Below are 21,743 nucleotides of genomic sequence, written 5' to 3' on the forward strand. Positions count from 1 at the left end.
AAGACAGTAACCGCCCGTGCCCATATCATCGGCTTCGTTAACAAACCGATTATCGACTAGGGTTAACATCCGCAGACGGCGTCTCGACGCTATTGAGATGTCTTAGGCCTGAACTTTAGCGTCACTCGCATATGAGCAACTTGCTAACTCGGATTTGCCTAGGAGATGGCTAGTCGGCCGCGCAATGCAATTAGGGGTGCCATGGTATGTTTATAGATCGTCGTTGATGAACCCGACCGTTGAGCTCAGGCCAAGGCATCGAGCGGCCTGGTTGTGACTGGATGAATTTGGAGGATGACGTTCTCATATAAACTTTACTTTGAGTTGGCTCTGCTCACCATCCTCCCATCTCAGCATACGTTTGGCATGCGGCTTTGTTCTGTCCCTAGACCGAGGATAGCCTACTAGGGTACTCCATGGCTTGACCAGAAGCTCTGCCCAAAACGGTCCATGGAGTGGATTTCATCGGGCATTGAAATAAACAGCTCGGGTGCGTATCATCCATAGCGCAAGGCACTGATGGTGTTCTCAGCTACCCGTAGGTCGTACCCACATTCTTCAGAATATAGAAAGCAGGTAACTTCATGTTCATGAGACCTCTGAGCATAGAATCCGGGCAGGAGAAATATACGAAACCCGATGCCCAATCCGTTTCACTATCAGATAATTGGATTTAACTAGGTAACTTGTCATTCGAAGACTTTCTGTGAACGTATAAATTCAGCCAACAGACATCCACGCAGTAGCGTAGATAGCTCTGTTCGGGCTGTCGCGCAGTTGAATTCAACCATCAGTGACTGGACCGTTTACTGCCGTTCACAGTCGGCGTACCCGCCAAATGGGGAAGTTCACAAACCCTCCATAGTACATTAGCCTTGCAAATCTGTGTGTCCTCGCAATAAAAGCAACTGGAACTGAGACCTTTTGCCAGTGTCAGCCGTGCTGGTTCGTTGGTGAATGGGAGGCTCACGCAGACCTGGATACGCTAATGCAACTGTCATTTTATCCTGACCAGTTCAGAGATGATTACTGATCATGAAATTAGCCCAACGGACTTGACAAGAGAGATCATCTGTGATATTAACACCAGCGGGCCGTAAGCACTTGGCTAATCTACCATCAAGAGGGTCATCACTAGTTCATTTGACCCCTACACTTAATGTAGCGTTGATATTTACGATCGGGACACTTGTGAAATGCCTTTGAGCTGTAGGTAGTATCGCTCCTAACAAAAAAAGGTGAGTGTGGTGAGTTCCCGCATCTAACAAGTTCGCATAAGAAGCTATGCAAAACATGTTAGTTTCGTCGTGACACTGTTTGGTTTTCCCAAGAAGTCACCAACATATGTCCATTATAACCAATCAAGTATCTCGATAACCAATATGGGTACCATTCCCTTTTAGAACCACAATCCGTGAGGTTTTGGTACACCTTCCTGCGGCCGGCTGAATCGGAATAGCACTCTTATAAGGGGAGAACACTCGCAGATACCAGACCTGATAAGTTGTTGTACCATGTGCCATTAACACGATATAATACCATGAACTATAGATGAGCGAGAATGTCGTTGGGCCAGACCAGGTGACACTCACAACCAACTGACAGCCCGCAAGAAATAGATAGTATCAACTATGGGGCATTTGCAGGGTATCTTGAACTAGCGACAGCTGCTAATACCAGTCACTCGACCAACAAGATCGGCTTCAAAGCGCATATACCTGGGTGAGCTGCGCAAGCTGTCGAAGGAACCCCTGACATTGATATACGAGGCGACAAGGGCTTTGCTGAGGTTGAGGAACTAGGTGATGCCTCGTGAGATTCGTGCTGAGATCATGACGTTGAGTCAATCTACGTTGAAGAACATGCTGGAGATTTATGGATTGAAGGGTCGTCTTACAAGTTCCAGCAGCTGAAAACCACAGCGGTAGAATCTGGTATCAAAGACAACCTAAGTCAGGGTGCTATTTTATTACATACTGCCCTGCAGTCTAACTATAGTTTTTCCGGTCTTATAACCGCTGTTCGGGGATGCAAGCATTCCGACCAATATCCCGTTTGGGGAGAGCCCACTTGAGACACTACTCTCATTGAACGGTAACCACAACTGCTACTGTGACCCAACATGAGCGGTTCGGGCACACCGCCCGAGGTGCATCCTTACCATCATAATCATCATGTTAGTCGTCAACTTCGATAGCTCGCAGCATGACACCATCGTAGGTCCGTCAGCTCGGGTCAGGAAGTTTCAAAAAGACAAATAGCGGTTCTATCAGATTCGAGGAGCTTGCGTTCATTCGGGACCCCAAAGGGAAGCAGGTGATAAAATAGGGTGTAAGTTTGGACCTAGCCAGGTTAACCAAAACAAAAAATTATAAACCATCAAGCTGAGATCATTCGGAGACAGGGCCTTCCGGATGTTTCTTCTTGCGAAGACGCCCGAGCGCAGTAGCTCCGGCCGGACGAAAATATCATGAAATGTTGAAATTATAAGAAGCTAAGAGAAGATCCGGCCAGCCCACAGGGCCCAAATCTGAACAAAATCATCCGATATTGGACCATGACCGACAAGAAATGAGGCTTTTGTCCGCCTCGGCAATGCATGCCTGAGAGGAAAGGGAAAGACGTCCTTCAATGTTGAACCCTTTAATGTGGTCTCAGTAGAATGGTGTTTGTCTGTTGGGGGCGAACCTTACCGATCCCCTTCTCCGACTTCTCACTATATGCTCGGCATGGTAGGCTGAGGTGGTACGGGGCTCGAAGGAAGTGTAGTCGATTTTGAACTTCAACCGCAGTTGGTTAGGCAAAGGCAGGCATGCAACGCACCCAGCCTAAGCCCTAGGCCAGCGAGGCCAGCAAGCCACCTGAGATGGAGGACACATGGATAAGAATGGATAAGTTGAGGGACCTTACGGCGCAAGGCCCGTGCCTATAGGATCGTACACACAATCCGACGTCGTGATATGCCCCGGACGCTCATCGTCAGCCTCGTTTCGACTTCCTGGAGGTGGTGTCAGCTGCTGAGATAGTTGTGGTGTGTTGTGTCTTCCTATCGTTCCCGCCGACTTCACCAACTCGGATCAGATATCGACAAACAGTCTCTATGGTATGGGGAGTTTGACACAAAAGATGGTGTCGCATTGGCGGTTTGCACGTGTCCAGCTGAGTGTCATCGCAGTGGTGGTGGTGAGCAAACCAAGAGGGCACGTAACATACCGTACGATTATAACATTCGGGCAGTCCGGTATGGTAACGTAATGCATAAGTAGGCAAGACAAAGTAGCTTTACCAAGTACGTTTCGGTACGTAGTGTAAGACTGTGAAGTGGACGTAACACGGCGAATGCGTCACAGCAGAAGGCGGCATGGAACGTTTTAGAGCCTCGTGGTTGCTTGGCCCCACCAAAAGGTAGCTGTAAATCGAAAACGTCACACCCGCCCTACGAGCAGCATTGCGCGCTTGCTTGGCTTTGACCTTTTGCTTCAACCCCACCACTGACGAAGAAAGACGTCGACAACTCAACACAACATCCAGGTTTGCTTTGGCGAAGATCATCCAGGCTGAGACCTACGCACGCTAGAAAACCAACGGCAAGACATTCGACAGCAACCGCATCAAGCCGCACCGATAGTTAGACCAGGTCGTCACGCCCACACGCGCGCAAAAAATCGATAGCCCTGCCACCCCAAAACCAAGACAACCACACCAAGTGCTGACCCCATCGGCCAGTCCGCGCGACACGACAAGACCAGGACCGGGTTACCGACACTCTCGGGAACAGTGAAGGATTCAAAAAACACAAACAACACGAGAAAAGAAGATGGCTGGAAAGAAGGGTCAGGACAACAGCAAGAAGGTGGCCGGCCAGGCGCGCAAGGCCGAGTCTGCGGCCCAGAAGGCTGCTGCCGAAGAGGCAAAGAAGGCCGCTGCCGAAGCCGCGGAGTGGGATAAGGGAGCCAAGAGCAACGCTAAGAAGTAAGTCCAACATGAAGTCCACAAGTGTTCGGTTCCACGTTACTCTGCCGATTTTGTTTTACCGGTCCGTTCTATGGCCCTTGTCGTCGGCCTTCCGAGACAACAGGAAGGAAGAGGGGGCTGTATCCTCGCTCGGCAGCAGGCTCCGTGCCCTCGTGCGACATCTCATGCCTCCGTATCCCGGACTCTGCATTCCTTTGATCTCTCACGTTTCCCATTGAGGCACCCTTACCCTTGTTCGGCTGTTTCCTAAGGAAACATTGCCCTTCGTCAGGAACGCGTTCCGACTCGCTATCGGAAGATGTCCGCGGGACCGCTGTGCAACCTGGCAGGAGCGTCGCATCGCATGCCGCAATAAAATGATGCCGGGCGAATGTCCAGTGGGCTTCTGTTTGGCTCTTTTGTCCAGTGCGTACTATCACAGGCCCATGCGCTACTGCAAAGTTGCCTTTGATGCGCTCTCCCTACAGTACGGGAGGGACAGATGGTTGGTTGGGTGGACAAGGTGGACGGCCCGGACTCTGAGGGCGACGTGCGAAGTGCGCATATTCGCACAAATGAACTATAACATTCGCGATAAAATTGCGCCGAACAATGATACTAACCACGCATTATCGTACAGGGAGGCCGAGGCCGCGAAAAAGGCCGAGGCGGCGCGCAAGAAGGCGGAGAAGGAGGCTCTTCTAAAGGAAGAAGAGAAGAACACCCCGGGCCGTACCCAGCCCAAGAATGCGAAGACGGCGGTCAAGAAGACAAGGGGACTTGACCTCTCACAGCTGGACGACGATGGCAGCGGCTCTCTCGCGGCGCTTAACGCATCGGGCATTGACAATGCTCTGGATGCGTTGTCGCTCGCGACCACAGGCTCAGCTGTCGACAAGATTGACAGGCATCCCGAAAGACGCTTCAAGGCAGCACTTGCGGCGTTTGAGGAACGACGACTTGCGGAGATGGAGAAGGACGGCAGTGGTCAAGGCTTGCGCCAGAACCAGAAGAAGGAGAGGATCAGGAAGGAGTTCGAGAAGCACCCCGATAACCCCTTCAACCAGGTTACTGCGCGTTACGACGCTTCCAGGGAAGAGTTGGCCCAGCTCAAGGAGCAGGAACGCGTCAAGATCGAGTCCAGACTTGGGTCCAGACGCTAAAGCTACCGAGCAGGATGTTTTGTCCCTCTGGTCGACAACCCATTCAGAATATTCGGCTTTCGTACGGTTCCATGCGCTGGCTAAGGACAGGGACGCGTGTAGCCGCGACGGGTCTTTCCATCTGCCCACCTGTTCAGGCTTAGCAGCTTTGCTTGCTGTATACGCAGACACAACACAAGTTCAAGCACGTCCAATCGACAAAAGCGTACGGACTGATCGTAAAGGTATCTTTACTGTATCTCTCAAGAGCGAGGAGCCGTAGATGGTACCTTGAGAATGGCATTCTATACACGAAAGGGACTTTAACTTCAGCATGATATGACGACAGTGCTATAGAGCCATGGGTTGTGTAAAGTCCCTTGTGCTGTAAGAGGCGGTCAAGGACAGAGAAAGGACCCAGAAGCCCGGTGGATGGCCAGGCAAAAGGTTGCCTTGTTGTTTTTGTGGTGACCGACTTCGTTGCTTTTCCCCTTTCGATGGGCTCCTGTATCGTAGTTGTACAATGCAGTGACGAAAGAGAGAGAAAAAGGAGGGGTTTCAAGACAACAACAACAAGAGGCCGGTCGGGTCCTGGGCCGGTGGCTGGCTTGTTGGCCTGGTTGGAGCCGGGGACCTCGCCGAGCTCAGTGTCTGGGTCTTAGTAACAAATGCAGTGGTCTCGATCGCTGGCAGCTCGAGGTCGACCCAATCGCCGGAAAGCATCGTGATGGAAGTTTGATATCCAATATGCTTCTAGCGTGCGGTTGCCTGCGCAACAAAGTTTAGGTGGTGAAGTGTCCCTTGTCCGTGGCCGGGTCGGTGGGTGGGTTGCGGTCTGCGAATGCGAAGTCCAGTGATCCAGTTCCATGCCCAGCAGCCCGGAAGGAGCGGAGCCCTGACCCACTTTGGCGACACGTGGAGCTAGGCGGGATTCCCGAACTTGACCTCCTGGAAGGCGGACAGGGACGGGCCCGGATTCTCGGAGGTCCACTCTTCTCAGTGGAGGTGTTCCTGACGACGACTCCTGACGTCCCATCCCCCTTGTCCACTCGGATCGAAGAAGCCGTCCGTTTAGACTCCCGTCTAGCCTCAAAGACATCTAGCGTCGACCTCGGGCACTGTTTGTAAGGCACAAGTCTTTCGTAGACGTGAGTTTGATGTTCTGTGATTGCTCTCCCAGTGTGCGGTAAGATCATAATGATGAATGCCAATGCTGTCGTTGTTGTTCATGTAGCCGACCCGGTGCCGGTCCGTCTGTAGTGTAGCAGGGTAGAGAAGCCCGAAGGCCCGGCGCCTGCCGCGATTGTCGCGTTATTGTACCCTTCAGGTTGCGGTTGTACTTGCCATGGAAACCCAAAATTTCCCATCTGTCAGTCTGTTCAGCTGCTCTCATGCTTCCTGGTTAAGCCTAGGAAGGATTTCCTGACACAGACACGGAAGATGCCCTGCACTGCAGTGATGTCGAGAGTCGTTGCGACTCGACAATGCCTGGCGCGAGATCTCCACCGCGCACTAGAAGCGCTAATGTAGGTAAGAGAAGTACCCGGCAGTACAGTGCAATATGCAGGAATACATAACCCTAACCCCTTTTTTTGTTGTTCGTGAGAACCCCCGCTAGTGTACACAGTACACAGTAGGGGTACTCTAGGGAAGCTTCAGTGTCATTCACCGTCAGGGGCAGACGACCTTCCGTGACCATAGCTCCAACCTCACCTTCGATTGCCTCACAATCGTTCACCACACCTCTACATCCACGCCACTTCGCGACCTGCTTAGAACTTCAGGAATTACTCTCCACACCATCGTCGTATTGAACCTACATACTTTTCTTTTTCTGCATACCTAATCCTCAACGCTGTCACAGGAGCAGCTAATCGCAAAGCACCCCGAATTGCTTCGGTCGTTGCAAGTTGGGATATCGGCGAGAAACTCTCCTCCCCCGCATGCTGTGTGTCCAAAGCACAGGGTAAACATTCCCCGACGAAAATAATCCCCATCCGGCCAACAATTTCACCGGGTAACACGGTAATTCCCCGAGCCAATGACAACATCTACGCCCTTCTCCCGGATGGGCAACTTGCCCGCCGTTAGACGACAGCATCTCCTTGCCGAGTTGTAGGTGCCACACACAGCCCCGAATACAGCATGAAAGCTACCAGGAATCCAGGCGGGCTCATGGGAGCTCAACTGGGCCAACGGGCTAATGACCTGGGTTTCATACAGTGCCGGTCTTAAACAAGCATGTCCAAATGGCGTCTTCGTCAGTCTCACGCCTGGTGACCCAAATCTATGGTCAGGCGTGATCTTTGTACGCAAAGGTAATCCCATTCGCTGCCACTGGCAGCCCAAGTCAGGAAATTCAATGGCGAGATCCACCAAGGCCAAGTCGTCTTGTCCATCTCCGAGGAGATGAGGGAGAAAGCAAGTGTGTTTCGTGAAGTGCTGACGTCTCCTGTCTCGGTTCCTTCCGTAGGTCCATACGCCAATGCCGTCCTCCGCTTACAAGTCTCCTTCCCGGACTCGTATCCGAACCTGCCACCCCTAGTTACCTTCTCCACAGACATGTTCCATCCCCTCATCACGCCTCTCACAACGTACATGTACAGCACCGACGTCCAGGACAACGGTACCGTCAGTGCCACCGACGAGGAGCGCCTTCCACCCGGAGGCTTCAGTCTACGTCATGGCTTCCCGCACTGGTTTGGTAGGGCCAGTCGGTCCCGCGTGGAGCATGGCAGTGGCGGTCCAGGCGGAAGGCCACCTGCATCTGTAGAGATGACGCCGCCGCCGGACACTCGCAAGGTCCAAACCGGAAACCGGTCCGAAGACGGGACCGAGAATGTCGGAGGAACGGACGGGACGTCGGAGCCCACCATCGAGCCCGAAGCCAAAGCAGATGCGGCTGCCGCCCGCAACAGGTCATCTGCCAGGCGGGACGTTTCAACCTACGAGGTCCTCCGGTACATCCGTAGCACCTTTGACAATGCAAACGTCCTTGACTCAGTCCCACTCGAGGCGGCTGGTAATCCAGGCGCCTGGCATGCGTGGCGCACTCACCGGAGACAACAGTCTGCCAAGTTGACTTCTTCCCCGGCTTCGGTGAAGTCTGACACGGGCTCAAGTATGGCCAAGATAGACGAGACCATCACTAGTCCTACGCCAAGCGGAAAAACCGAGACAGGCTCAACCACCTCGCCATCGGCCGCACCAAAGCGCCCTGAAGAATGGAACTGGGACGGTGTTTGGGAAGAGAGGGTCAAAAGAGGCATTTCGACTAGCTTGTCAGAGCCGGTCTTGTTTGGACACGCTGGGGCGGCAGATGAAGTGGTAAGTAATCGACATCGACAAGATTTTCTTCGCTCTAAAAGTCATGTGTTCTAACTAACGATGCTTTATGGACAGATCAATTTCATCAGCATGGAGGAACCAGATGTGGAGGGAACGAAACAGAACCTCCTTAGGACTCTTGGTGTTATACCTTAGTGACTGCCGCTGACGGTGTTCCGAAACTGAGGGTGGCACTTTCCCTCGGAACCATGCAGTTTTGAAATTCGTGCAGGGACATGTGAGGTCCAGAAAGCAACTGCGAGTCAGACGTTTCTTCCTTCTCTGGTTTCTTCGAGGAAATGGGCCTGATGATGAAGCAAGACGGCCCCCCTTAAAAGCTTCAAGCGTTGAACTGCCTAAACTTAACATAATCCTAATATACCCGGACATCGTCAGAATTGACAGTTCGAGGTCATCGAAATTCGACGTTGCGTGGACACACGACATACATGACTAGCAGTAATCTTTGCAAATACACTTCGAATACATTTCTCATTTCCATACTACTTGCAAGCCTTACTCAGCCCGTTCGTCCAGCCAATCCACCATATCCGATCGTGGAGTTTGTCCGAAACCGCAACTTGACACAAAACTGCGTACAAAACTGTTGCTGCTGCCGCTATCAACCATGGCGACCGCAGACTTGACCGGGTCGTTTTCGCGAAACCATCGAACTAGCCACCGATACGTCCGCTCTGTTGAAGATGAGGTCGTACCAAAGCCACTACAGATCGTCAAGCGCTCTGTGAGCTCAAGCACCACAAACCGGAGTTACCGGCCGCCATCAGCCAGACGAGATAACAGGGCTGGAAGCTTGAGTTCTAATGCAAGCATGAACAGCATACCGGAGTCACCCAGGGGTAATACGCCCCTCTCTGTGCCAAAGATCAGAGAGAATAAGGCGTTTGAGTATACCTCCGCTTCCATGGTCAATCTACTGGAAGGATATGAACAATACGAACCAGTGAATACCGTGAATTCCTTCCGGCCGAACAGTAAGTGACTTCTTGGGGTCCAAATACTCTTCATGAAGTCGGTCGGAATATACAGAGATCCTACTTGAGCGGCTTTCTCTTAATCAGTGCCTCGGTGGTCATGTTTTTCTAACATTTGGTTAGACCACAGTAGGATCTTTGATACCGAATACGGTCCCCCCAGAACGAACTCATGCACAAGTCTGCGAAACCAGCGATCTCGAATGAGCCCGTCGCCTTTCAAAATGACTAGAAGCCCAGACTTTCTTCTCCGAAGAGCCAGGCAGCTGATTCCGGACCACAAAGACTTGAACAACGAGCGCGAAAGAGGTAACAGCAGGAAAGACATGATCTTAGCTGCTTGTGCCAACACATCTAGACCTCACACCCCGACTCCATTATCTCGAAAGGTCCAGAATCTTGGGCAAGAGGAAGATCGATCATCGCCACACCTTCGAAGCTCGAGGAGTATGTTCCACCCTCACGACCACAACCCCGATAATACCATTGCAAGTTATGATGGAGAGGGTCATCATTCGATGTTCGAAGCTGGAGAAATATCACAACAGGGCCACTCGAGTGCCTTGCACTCAGGCCCATCTGGTCAAGTCGCGGAAGAGCCGTTTATGCTCGTACCCAAGGTGATAGTAACGCCAGAAATCAAAGCTCTAGACAATGGAGTTACAACGCTATAGGCGGCGGTGCAGCTTTCAACACAGCTTTGCCATTCTAGCGCCCCCGATTATCAATCTAAGTCTTCCTTCCAATCACGGGGTAATTGCGACGACGGCACAATCTCACCAGGTATGACATGCCAGCCAGTGTCTTGGGCAAACTTGTCGTTGGATTGAAAGGTACTGACTCCAGTTATTCCACGAACAGATGTGTTACGATACGGCTGTCTTTACGACTTGTCCGTCGAAGTCCTTCCAACCGCCAACAGCGAGGTCATTGAGGTCATAGACGATAAGGCATGCGCAAGGTATGAATCCTTCCCAGCCCTAAATAATCTCTCCTACCATTGATCGAGTTTTGAGTTCCCACTGGAGTCTATCTTGTTTGAATCTGACGTTCATGTTCGAACAAAGAACTACTCTCCACTTCGGCTCCAGATTACTCCTGTTGGTGCATGTTCGATTACTCCCTACTGCTCCTCGATGCAATAGCAAAAGTAACCGCCACAGAAGACAGAGTTCTGATGATCTCATTGAAGATCTTGAATATCATCTAGGCAGTACGAAGCTCGATTACCTACAGGTCCGGATCAGGTACCAACATTCTGGCTTCTCGCAGAGGACATGGGTACCACGCAACACTACGATGGACGGCATCGTGAACCTGAAGACCTCGGTAGAAACAAAGGCGGTTGCTGTCATCAAACAACAGGGTTCATCGTCGCTCTGGTCGCCGCGTGACGTTCTACAGCCCAACCCCTTATTTGAAATTATCGCAAGTCATTGGGGTGTCGAAACGACTAGTGATGTAATACATCGCATACTCAGTTCACGATCATTACCGGCACAGCGAAGGGCGATGAACCATCAGCAATCGTCTTTACCTGTACGCTTGCACGACACTAGCGGTACTAGTGGTGCACAATCCATATCATTTGGTCCAGAACCAACTCCCATCCAAAGAGCTCAAACACCTTTTCGTATACCGAGGCAAAGCCAGAGTGCACTCGCTGTTCGGACAGCAATGAAGCCAACAGCAATGTTAACAAGGACCAGAACAATGGAGTCAAAGAGCGACAATAATGTCAAACCTCCTGCTCCGCCTACACGCGCAGCACCTCCTATACCAAGAAGGCAGACGAGTCTGAATATCAGGACGCGTAACCACAGGCTTTCGGGCGGCGAAGGAGGCCATGGCGATCAGAGACAGGACACAGTGCAATCTTACGAGAAAGCGTTCCCGTTTCTCACGGGCGAAGACTCAGACTCACCCGGGGATGATTCTGTACAGAGAGCCACCGCCCATGCAGCCAGTTATCGTGGTCCCGGAGCTGACATTCATGCACACGGGTCGGTGACTCGCAATATCCGGACATCCTATGTGGCTGCTGTAGGACGACTTCCCAGTACTGCTTCGATATCCTCTAGTGAAACCTATGGGGGTGAGGATTACGAACCACAGCCTCAGGAACAGGATCAGAACGGAAGATTGAGCAATGAGGAAGAGAGAGCGACACCAACATTAGTACGCTCCTCACACCCTAATCAGACGAGATCTGACCACTCGTCTTTCACCCGCACACCAAGAACCGGTGGAAGTACGGGTAGCATAATAAAGAGGAACAGGGGCAGCGATATCAACGTCAGGGATAGTAGTGATGATGATGGACACCTAGAGTCGAGCCTATCGCTTCAGCAAAGTTCCAAAAATAGCCTCCGAACACGGACAAGGCCATCAGAGCAGTCAAAATCCTCATCCTTTGCATCGTCATCGGTAACTGCAACATCAGCAAAGTCTCGACAGAATAGAGGCAGGGCAATTACAAGACCACCTCCTCCTCCCCCGTGCCCACCTGTTCCTGGGGCTACTACCTCCTCAGAAGAGCACCTATCTAGCCCAACAAGTATGAGCAGGACTTCATCCATGACCACGCGCGTATCAAGTCCTGCTGAATTTGATGCCATGGAGTTTGGTCTGGTTGACACTCCACGGAGGGCAGACGGACGAGGAAAGGCGCCAACAAGGAGTGGAAGGGCTACAGGTTATGATGGTAACCATAGTGACGACGACACTCAAGATACCGGGTCCTATGGTATGGATCTTGGCTTCACGACGCAAACATTACCGTCTCGCAATAACCGACAGAGTGGCCTACAAAATGGTTCAGGAGGGTTTCTCGGCATCGACCGTGTTCGTCAGGTTGCTGGCAATGTGAATGGACCGAACGGCTTTCGGGGTAGAGTAGCAGCAGCAGCCGCCAGATACGAGACTGGAGGAGGTGCAGGAGGAAGTCTGAATAGCAGGACAGGTGGGGTGACCATGGGTAGTGGTACTGGTAGCTGGAGGCAGAAGGGCAACCAAGCGAGGGTGATGAGAGGAGATGAAAGGGTAGAGAGAGTCGGAGAAAGCAAGGACAGGGAAAAGGAGAAGCAGCCAGGACGTTGGGCATGGCCGAGTTGGTGGTTATGATTAGATAGGTAGGTCTAGGTTGAAAAAGAAGCAAGCATACGTACGGGGTAGAGCATGAATTGATGATGGAAGGTCCAGGAAGGAACCCATGACTCTCATGTGACTCTACTGGGGTTCTTGTCTGGGAAAGACATGGTTATTCCGCCATCGGCCGTGTGTTTATTATCGAGTGTCCTTCAAGACTTGCCGTCGTTGACAGCTGTTCCCCATCCGGGGTCTTCGGTGGCTGTTGACCTGATTCCCCTTCTTCAACTTCCAACCCAGCGGTACGAGCCCCCGTGCCCTTCTTCCACAACGGCCTCCCATCATCATCAAACTCCGCCCATTGGAAAAACGAACAAGCCTCCTTCCCTGGTTGATTACCAGCATGGCACATCCAGAAATACCTGCCCCAGTTCTCTCTCTTCTTCTGCACCACTCGCAGCACCGTCGGGATCCCGCAGGCGCACCGCGGCGTGTATCGTGGGTGAAAGTCTGGCCGGTAGTCGCGGTACGTGACGTTGATGCGCCGCCTACCGGAAATAGGGTGCGGATCGATGGCCTGCGCTGGCGTTACGCAGTGCTTCCACTCCTCTTGCATTTCGGCGTGCATGACAAGGAGAGAGTTGTGCGGGAGGTGGATGGATATTTGGCCTTCGTTTAGGGAGGAGTCGAGGTTGGTGGTCTTGGATAATGTACCATCTTCCTTGTCATCGTCCTTGGGTAAAATCCTGCGCACCCGAAACTCCCTCGCCACACCAAGCGAAAGAGACCCGATGACGGACCTAGGACCGAGATACGTCAACTGGTCGCTGTGCCAGCCCACGTTCTGGTCCGGGCCATCGTACAGATTCACAAACGCCGCGTTGGGCGACCAGGCATCGGGGGACTGGTACTTGAGCTTCTTACCACCGTACAGGTGATGAGTCCGTATGCGCTGCTGAATCTCCGCGTTTACTGCCTCCTGCACCAACGGCCGCACCTTTTCCAGCTGAGGCGTCAGCCGCCGAACGTCCGAGAGCCGCGCGCCGTTGTAGAAGTAGGCTGACTTTTGCTCGGCGAGCTCCCAGTCGCTGCCGACGAAGAAGCCCGAGGTGTGAGGGCTGGAGACTACGTTGTCGAAGAGCTTGAAGGTGGTTTTGCCGAAGGATTTGGCTTCTTCGAGGAGCTCTATCAGGAGGCTGTTGGCAATCTCCGGGGGAAGAAAGTTGTGGATGACGGTGCAGGGTGTGTGGGTGCTGATGTCGGAGGGGTCGTATAGATGGAGTGTTGCGCCTTTCCGGGAGAGGAGCTTGGGTTTCTTCGGGGTGGTGGTGCTCGCACTACCATTGCCGTTGTCGGCAGTGGTAGATGAAACAGCGAAAGATCGTAGGGAAGCCTGGGAAGTGATTCCTGACGGCTTCTTCTTGGGAGTCAATGCGTATTGGGCGCCTTTCAAGGCCTCCGTTGTGGCTTCCACGGACCCATCGTGGGCGATCAGAAGATCCAGCAACGTATCATGGTCGAACCGGGGGTGTAGTGAGGCAAGTATGGCCAGTTTGATATCTGTCGATTCCCCGTCGCCATCGGTTGGATTATCTAGTGGAATATGGGGAACGGTGACAGACTGCTGTAGTTGAGTTGTAACAACAGTCTCTTCTAGGGTCGAGTCGGCCTTTCTCTTGCCCCTAGTTACGAATCTATCCATTGCCACGGCTTAGAGGGGTGATTACGGGAACTCGACATGTTTGATCTGCTCCGATCATGGCCGGGTTCGTGACGGCTGAATATGGGCAAGTCGATAGATGGACATGGATTTGTAATGTTTGACGCGTCGTCGAAAAGAGATGGAAGGTGAGACGTGGTTTGAAGAGTGCCACAAGACGCGCTGTCACGGGGACTGGTCGGTTTTTACCCGACGTCATACGCATGCCGCTAACCAGCAAGAGTTAGCCTTAACATACTGTGGGGTTACTCGTCAGGGCTCGAATCGCCGTCTGTCTAATGCCGTGAGGCATTGGTCAGGTAGGTTAAGTTGCAAAATACAATTAATTCGCAAAATTTCGAAAGTTTGGATTGGATATGCAATTTCTTATCTAGGGTTAAAGCTGTTTAATGCCCGTTCCTCTATTAACCTCTATAGAATAGAGTACAATACCTTCTAGGTAACCAAACTTTATCAAATAGTTCCAATTTTAAAAAAAACTCTCAGATATTCCATTTGCATCAGTCTCGTGAATAAAATAGATAAGAAATATTAATTATAACCAAGTCTTTTGCTAGTAGCTTGATTGCATTTTTCCCCAATTCTTTCTCTAACTATTAGCATAACATAACATAAATCTCTTTTCTTTTATCTAATTCTAACCTTTGAAGTTTAGCAAATTAATTATATTTTGCAAATAAACCCGCCAGAGCAGCCATTGGTCTGAGAGTGTTACGAGCTGATAATGACGGGCACGGGCCAACCAAGCCACCGGTACACAACAGCCACGCGTAAGCTAGGCAGTGTAACCAGAGGCAGGAAAAGAGCTCTGGGCAGGCAAGGGCTCTGGGGAGTCGAGCCAGGCTCACCAGTCGAGCCAGACTCACAAATCGAGCCAGCTTGTAAACCACACGCTATGGGGTTCACGTCTACGTGGACATCCGGAAACAGATATCTCGCAGAGGGCGAGCAGGTATAAAGGGACTACGGGAGAACTCAGATTGTCAGATAGTTCGACAGTAGTCAATAGATCATTACATTGAGACCAGTACGCAAGCATACTTGTTGTGAACCCTTTGGCTTCACCGAACGACTCTGATAGTTACTACCTTCAGCTATCTCATTTAGGCAGATCAGACTGCCGTTCGTCACAGAGAAGCGCTTTGAGCCCAGACGACTCAGACGAGTAGCGTTCCAGGGGTTTCACGCCCGCAGCAGGGGAACCGCAGGCGAGCTTCCGGGGTAGGTAGCTGACAACCGAGGCTTCCCCACGGTCTGGCGTTCGGCGTTCCCCAGTTTCCAGCTGTTTTCCATCCCGTCACAATCCCGAGACTCACGATTCTGCCAATACACGTACCCGACATCACGCTCATCACTTCTCACGCCTGACGCCCGTTCCGAACCCGCCGATACGTCCCAATCATTGCCGTCGTTCCAGCTTGCAACACCTCTCACGACTCTCGCAGGCAGGTCCATCAGGCCGTGCAGGTCACGCGCCCACTGCAACACCATAACAACTTCACAGGTAATGGGCAGCACATAACAACCCCACGTTTCCCAACATGGCGTCCATGCTGGAATTTCGTACCCCGGGCTACAACCCCTACGCCGTCAAATACTCGCCTTACTACGACTCACGCCTGGCTGTCGCTACTGCCTCCAACTATGGCATCGTCGGAAACGGCCGCCTCTTCTGCCTGGGCTTGAGCGCCGCCGGCGTTCAGTGCGAAAAGTCCTTCGAAACAAACGATGCCCAGTACGATCTTGCCTGGTCCGAAATCAACGAGAACCAGCTCATCGTTGCTTGCGGCGATGGCTCCATCAAGCTCTTCGACTTGGGGGTTGAGAACTTCCCCGTCATGAACTTCCACGAACACAAGCGGGAAACTTTCTCTGTTTGCTGGAATCCCATCACCAAGGACAGCTTCATCTCCAGTTCCTGGGATGGCACCGTTAAATTAGTATGTGCTTGATTCTACCAACCCGTAACACCAAACCCCAAACGACTTGCACACTCACTTACCATACTTCTACTTTGCTCTCTCTCTCTCTCCAGTGGTCCCCAACACGCAACGAGTCCATCAAAACCCTCCCCGTCGGCTGCTGCACCTACAGCACCTCCTACTGCCCCTCGAACCCGGCCCTCATCTCGTCCGTCTCTGCCGACTCCTCCCTGCGCATCTTCGACCTGCGCACGCCCGTAACAGCCAAGTATCACCTGACCAACGTGATCCCCGTGCACGCGCCGGCCACGGGGGGGCAGGGCTACTCGCGCCTTGCCGACGGATCGATCTACTCGGGCGCGGTGCCCAACGAAGTCCTGACGCACGATTGGAACAAGTACAACGACACGGTGATCGCCACGGCGGGCGTCGACAGGATCATACGCACGTTTGATATCCGCAACCCGGCCGGCGGCCCCCTGGCCATGATGACAGGCCACGAGTACGCGGTCCGCCGTGTAGCGTGGAGCCCGCACGCCAGCGACATTTTGGTGAGCGCCAGCTACGATATGTCGGTGCGCGTGTGGACAGATGGGTCAACGATGCCTCAGAACGTTCAGCATATCGTACCGAGTGGTCGTCAGCCCGAGACTGTCCGCGCGGGAACTCAGTTGGGCCTTATGAACAGACATACTGAATTCGTTACGGGCGTGGATTGGTGTCTGTTTGGTGCGGGCGGCTGGTGCGCATCAGCTGGTTGGGACGAGAGGGTGCTACTCTGGGATGCCGCGTCTCTGTTGCGCGGTTGAGTAGCTAGCTAGGTGGAGAAAAGGAACTAGGGAGATCAATTCTCAAGATGAGTATGATTTGGCGACTCGCCTGAGAGCAAGGGAGGGGAAGAGATGGGCATAGTGAGACCAATCGATGATTGGCGGCTGAGAACATTGCATGCGAAAGGCGCCCCATTATGAGCAGCGATACCCAGGGGAGCGTGCACGTCTCATGGCGACGTTGTACAGAAAATAACAGTACAGAGACAGCGGATAGGGGATTCGAAGACCTGTGTTTCAAGGCTGGAGCTCAGAAAGCGGGAAAACGGTACAGAGGAAGGACCAAACCGATCATTCATACGCGAAGGTCGATTTCTGTGAAGCATAGGAGTAAGAGACGTGAAGGAAAGCATTGTACATCAATTGAAAAACAGAATATGGTATCTCCAAATTGGTGGTGAGCTGATGAACCCTCTACCGGCAGTATCGCCATGCGTTGGGATGTTTTGTGGGAATATCTTAGAGGAGAGCGGTCAGTTGGAGTATAGACTCGTTCTAATCACTGAAGATGGCATGAACAGATGATCGATTCTCTTGCAGCCTTTGAAATCAGTCTATGGCTATTCATTATCCATGCAGGTCGTGTCTAAAGTGAAGTCTCAGGTCATATGTTCCATCCGGTTTGGATCTCCCCTTCATCTCACTCAAGGACCTCTTAAGGTTCCCCGACGGTCACATTACAGACTCAACATCCTCGGAAACTCACGTCCACTTAGGCTTTCCGCCTCCTTCCCTTTTGATCCCCAAAGCTCTGATCAAAGGCTCAAGCAACAACACGCCCACCACGCACAAGATCGAGTTCCACAACTGAATAGCATACCATACCCACGCTCCCGGGCTCGAGAACAAAAACTTGAGGAAGTCGTTGACCTGGTAGAAGTCTTCTTGCTTGGTGATCAGGTACCGCTTGTTGCTTTTACCCCCATTGACACCGTCTACTGGTCTCTGCGCCTCGCCACTTTCCCAGGCAGAAGCATCAGCAATAGGGGCGTTCTCAACAGCAACCGGATTGCTCGGGTTGGGCGGGTGAACCATGGAAATTCCTTCCTCTGTCTTCTCTGGTGTGGCGTCGCCGGCAGCTACTGAGGCGTAGCTGGGTCCTTCTTGAGAATCTGTGTAATCGGAGTCGTTGTCATCGCTCTCTTGTTTTGTCAAGGCGTTCTTGGCCTTGTTGGGAAGACGGCGGCGGAGGTTTGAGGAGTTGCTGTTGTTGTTCTTGAAGTCGTCTTCCTCGATGAGGTGAAGGACTGTTACAAGACGGACGGGGGCTTTGTGGAAGGGGAAGAACCAGATGGAAAAGGTCTGAGCGATGTTGACGTAGAGGAGGGAAAGGCGTTGGTCGAAGACTGTATGTCGAAAAAGTGGTTAGTCATTGAGCTTATAGGGCAACGTTTTTGCATGCTGACGCGGAGGGAGAATAACTCACCGGCTGATTCGACTTCGATATCAATCTTGGGACTTAAAATCTTGTACCTAGCACATTGTTAGTTCCCCTCTTTTCTTTCCCGCACACATTCCTAACGTACTGTGCAAGGCCAAGGATAGACATACCACTTATAGATATACTGAATAAACTCTCGCGAATTCAGGAAACCATATCCGGGAATATAGATCTTGTCAAAATGTGGGACACGACAGAATGGATGGACGAACGACGCCGACGGGGTAAAGTAACGGTTAAGAGTATCTTCCTGTTCTTTTGGGCTTCCCTGGCAGAGGGTACGGATGACTCCGCGGACGTCCTTCACTGTGGCTTTGGTTAGTATATCTGGTCCTTGACAGTTTCTTTCGTCCGCTGTTCAAATCTGGGACTTACCTGGATGCTCCATGCTGTGTGATCTTATTCGGGATTGCTGCTTGATAGTGGTCCTAATCGAAGACGAGTCTTTCAGTCCTGTCGGGTCGGAGTGATGACTTGAGGATTGAGGTAGGCGGTTGGAGTAGGTAGTAGGAAGATGAATCTGAGCAGACGAGCAAAGTTCACATGAAAGGTGGTTCATTGCGAAGTTGCTATAGCAATAGGTATCGTCAGTGATGTCATTGAAAGAGGTAGTGGAGAATTGGGGGTATCCGTTCGTCTGGAGGCGCCAATCGAGGTGGTGCTCCAGGCACATTGCAGGGATTTTGGTGCTAATCTGCCGCCCTGTTAGGGACGGCAGGAACGGAAAAGGTAAAGACAGGGGCACGGCCGGGGCACCTGTCAAAGCCGTTAGGGGTTGTGGTGCGGCTTGGGATAGGGGGTTGAGAAAAAGTCCCACCACCACAACCACCAAGTACATAGGGCAGCTGCATTGCAGCGCATGTGAAATCAAGTAACTACCCTGCCCATCGCTTTACACGGGCCAGCGGTGACGCCACAGGGGACAACGGACGGGATATTCGGAATAGGGTGATGTCCACTTACGAACCTCTCCAGAGTTAGTACTGAAGTTCCTTTCACATGTGATGGGTGGATGAGGTGTTTCCCCCGGGCAATAGGAAGTTAAATGGCCAACTAGCAGGCTGTGGCTATTCACAACTATGACAATCTGCTGTCGACACTGAAAGCAAATTTGATCAACCTCTTGGAGGAGTGTAGGTATTTGGTCCCGGGCTAAACAGATATCCGACATGGCAAAAGACCCGGACATTTAAATAGGGATATATTCCCAGGATGTCTAAAGATCGGTCTACCCAAGGGTCAGGAACGCACAGTACCGAATGTTGCTTACACGCCGAACCACGGTCGCTTCCATCCAGTATTTTCACACATGCCGTATCCCTTGCACCGGTATCCGAACTGTATAAACTGAATTCCACGCCATCCTAAATTCTTCTTATCGTGTCATTCCTCCCCCATCACTCCCTATGTCGGCTAATACTTCTCGACCTCCTCACATCCCTCAACGGCTCATCCCCAGCCGCAAACTCATCTGGTCGAATCTCGCGGTATCCCGAGCTCCTCCTCCGCCTTGGCGGCCCCGGCGGCGACGACACACTACTAACATCCTCCTCAACCACAATCCTCTCTCTCTCATGAGGAAGCGAGGGCTCAGAGGCCTCCACCACAATGGGTCTTGGCGGCGACCGCGACCTCGCTGCTGTCCTCGATTGTCTCCTGGTACTTCTCCTCCTCTCCTCAACCACGATGCGCTGGGCAACCGGCTCTCCATGCGGGTGTCCCTGTCCGTGTCCGTGTCCCATCGACCTTGACCGGTGCCGCTCTTCAAGAACAATGCCGTCGCCGTGACCGTGTCCATGTTCCCTACCACGGTGATCACGGGTCGTCTTGGTAGTCCTGCGTATCTCCACCGTTTCTGGCCCATCACCAGCCGAAGACGTGGACCTTGACCGGCGCCTGCTGCCCCCCCGGTGTTTATACACGCCACGGCTACGGCCGCCACCCTCTACCTCGCTGTGGTGCGAGGAGTGATAATGGTGTCGGCTCCGCCGCGTCACTACCGACGCGGTCCCTCCGGATTCGCTGATTGCTGTTGAGTAGCCGCCTAGATTGACGCATGTGTAGATGAGGAAAAGGATCAGGATGAAGCCTGCGACGGCGCCGAGGGTGATGCCGACTACGGCGCCCGGAGAGGGGCTGGAGTAGAGCGCCCCGTAGTAGGCTGGGATTGTGGAGGTTTCAGCGTACTGTCGTGGGAGGACGCGGGTGGGTGGTGAATTTCCGGAGAGGTGGGCTCCAAGGATTGCAAGTGTTAGTGTTGGGTTTTCAGTGTCTGCGACGGCTGCTCTCCTGGCAACCTGCCCATGCGCCGAGGGAAGAATTTCGTCCCATTTCTCGACGTGCAAAGTTGATGCCGGGGCTGGGTCTCGCTTGTGTTTTGGCGTCGAGAACTCCAGAAGCTTATCAGCAACGGAGTCCAGGTAGCTCTTTTGCGCTTTTGCGTCGCGTCGCTTCGGAGCTAGTTTTATTGGCGGCATTTTGGATCGGTTACTTGGTTGACAAGAATGTGGTAGGTCTGGTCCTCAAGGTGCGCGCATAATGGTGGTTGTTCGTCTGATTCTAGTACCAGTGTCGTCTGATATTCAGCCCAACGCTTCCGTCCAGTACCTGCGTCCGTAGCGGGCGGGACAAGCCGAGACACACAGCTGCCACTGGCTCTCTATCTTGTAACAAGTTCAAAGGCGTACTGTTGCGACACAGTGGACGGACAGCTGTTGGTTCGCTGACCGAGAATGAGGGCAGCTCGAATGAGATTGAATGAACTCGGTGTATTACTGATAGAGCCGAGATGCTCGGAAGGAGAATTTCCCAAGTTTGCCTTTTGATGTCGCGGCGATGATCCGGTTGCTGTTACACCCAGTCACCGGACGGGTAATGCCAAATCAAACTGGTTCGGTTGGTTGCAGTTGGAGATCTTCTGGCCTAACAGCTTCGTTCAAGCTCTTGGAGCTTTCGGCCTAGTTGGTTCGGGCACGCGCTGCAAAACTGCCGCGGGAGAACGGATATGCAGGCACCAGACGGACGGAACGGGATATGTAATAAAGCAGGCTGGAGGACGGCAACGGCGGGATTGTTCAGCCTCTAGGTGTGACACGCGCTGATTCTCCCGCTGTCAAACTTCACGATGTCTTTGAGGCTTTGTTGGTCACAGCCGAGGACGCGAAGATTCTACAGCGAAGAAAAAAAGCCCAGGACAGGGCAAATTCCATTCGATGAAAATGTACCTTTGCGGCGCTGTTGTCGTGAGGTGGCAGAGTGGAGAGCTTCCAGTCTGTCGTGGGAGGCTGGGGATATCGGACCAGGGTCATCGTCGATTCGGCAGGGT

General features: G+C 52.5%; 8 protein-coding genes across 8 annotated transcripts; 5 read left to right on the top strand and 3 right to left on the bottom strand.

Annotated features, from left to right (window-relative positions):
• Positions 1–3,471: 3,471 nt before the first annotated feature.
• Positions 3,472–6,600, top strand: SMAC4_00884 (uncharacterized protein). The gene is made up of 2 exons (XM_003349946.2): positions 3,472–3,972; positions 4,595–6,600. The coding sequence occupies exons 1-2, from the start codon at positions 3,818–3,820 to the stop codon at positions 5,115–5,117; spliced, it is 678 nt and encodes a 225-aa protein (XP_003349994.1). The 5' UTR covers positions 3,472–3,817; the 3' UTR covers positions 5,118–6,600.
• Positions 6,601–6,735: 135 nt separating this feature from the next.
• On the top strand, positions 6,736–9,077 carry SMAC4_00885 (uncharacterized protein). Its single transcript, XM_024655150.2, has 4 exons — positions 6,736–7,211; positions 7,320–7,414; positions 7,570–8,423; positions 8,499–9,077. The coding sequence occupies exons 1-4, from the start codon at positions 7,138–7,140 to the stop codon at positions 8,577–8,579; spliced, it is 1,104 nt and encodes a 367-aa protein (XP_024511070.1). The 5' UTR covers positions 6,736–7,137; the 3' UTR covers positions 8,580–9,077.
• Positions 9,078–9,255: 178 nt separating this feature from the next.
• Positions 9,256–10,092, top strand: SMAC4_13508 (uncharacterized protein; the record flags this gene model as incomplete). The annotated part of the gene is made up of 2 exons (XM_066091440.1): positions 9,256–9,418; positions 9,542–10,092. The coding sequence occupies 2 exons, from the start codon at positions 9,256–9,258 to the stop codon at positions 10,090–10,092; spliced, it is 714 nt and encodes a 237-aa protein (XP_065946548.1).
• A 379-nt stretch (positions 10,093–10,471) lies between these two features.
• SMAC4_00886 (uncharacterized protein) lies at positions 10,472–12,541 on the top strand (the record flags this gene model as incomplete). Its single annotated transcript, XM_003349948.3, has 1 exon — positions 10,472–12,541. The coding sequence occupies one exon, from the start codon at positions 10,472–10,474 to the stop codon at positions 12,539–12,541; it is 2,070 nt and encodes a 689-aa protein (XP_003349996.3).
• Positions 12,542–12,677: 136 nt separating this feature from the next.
• Positions 12,678–14,295, bottom strand: SMAC4_00887 (uncharacterized protein; the record flags this gene model as incomplete). The annotated part of the gene is made up of 1 exon (XM_003349949.2): positions 12,678–14,295. The coding sequence occupies exon 1, from the start codon at positions 14,205–14,207 to the stop codon at positions 12,678–12,680; it is 1,530 nt and encodes a 509-aa protein (XP_003349997.1). The 5' UTR covers positions 14,208–14,295.
• Positions 14,296–15,562: 1,267 nt separating this feature from the next.
• On the top strand, positions 15,563–17,401 carry SMAC4_00888 (uncharacterized protein). The gene is made up of 2 exons (XM_003349950.2): positions 15,563–16,165; positions 16,261–17,401. Exons 1-2 carry the CDS (start codon positions 15,767–15,769, stop codon positions 16,954–16,956), a joined length of 1,095 nt encoding a protein of 364 aa, XP_003349998.1. The 5' UTR covers positions 15,563–15,766; the 3' UTR covers positions 16,957–17,401.
• A 44-nt stretch (positions 17,402–17,445) lies between these two features.
• SMAC4_00889 (uncharacterized protein) lies at positions 17,446–19,061 on the bottom strand. The gene is made up of 4 exons (XM_024655151.2): positions 18,794–19,061; positions 18,529–18,724; positions 18,404–18,450; positions 17,446–18,323 (listed from the first exon to the last, which is right to left on the bottom strand). Exons 1-4 carry the CDS (start codon positions 18,975–18,977, stop codon positions 17,680–17,682), a joined length of 1,071 nt encoding a protein of 356 aa, XP_024511071.2. The 5' UTR covers positions 18,978–19,061; the 3' UTR covers positions 17,446–17,679.
• Positions 19,062–19,616: 555 nt separating this feature from the next.
• On the bottom strand, positions 19,617–20,895 carry SMAC4_00890 (uncharacterized protein; the record flags this gene model as incomplete). The annotated part of the gene is made up of 1 exon (XM_003349952.2): positions 19,617–20,895. The coding sequence occupies one exon, from the start codon at positions 20,893–20,895 to the stop codon at positions 19,816–19,818; it is 1,080 nt and encodes a 359-aa protein (XP_003350000.1). The 3' UTR covers positions 19,617–19,815.
• Between the last annotated feature and the right edge of the window lie 848 nt (positions 20,896–21,743).

The sequence above is a fragment of the Sordaria macrospora genome, chromosome 3, assembly GCF_033870435.1.
Source record: "Sordaria macrospora chromosome 3, complete sequence".
NCBI lineage: Eukaryota > Fungi > Ascomycota > Sordariomycetes > Sordariales > Sordariaceae > Sordaria > Sordaria macrospora.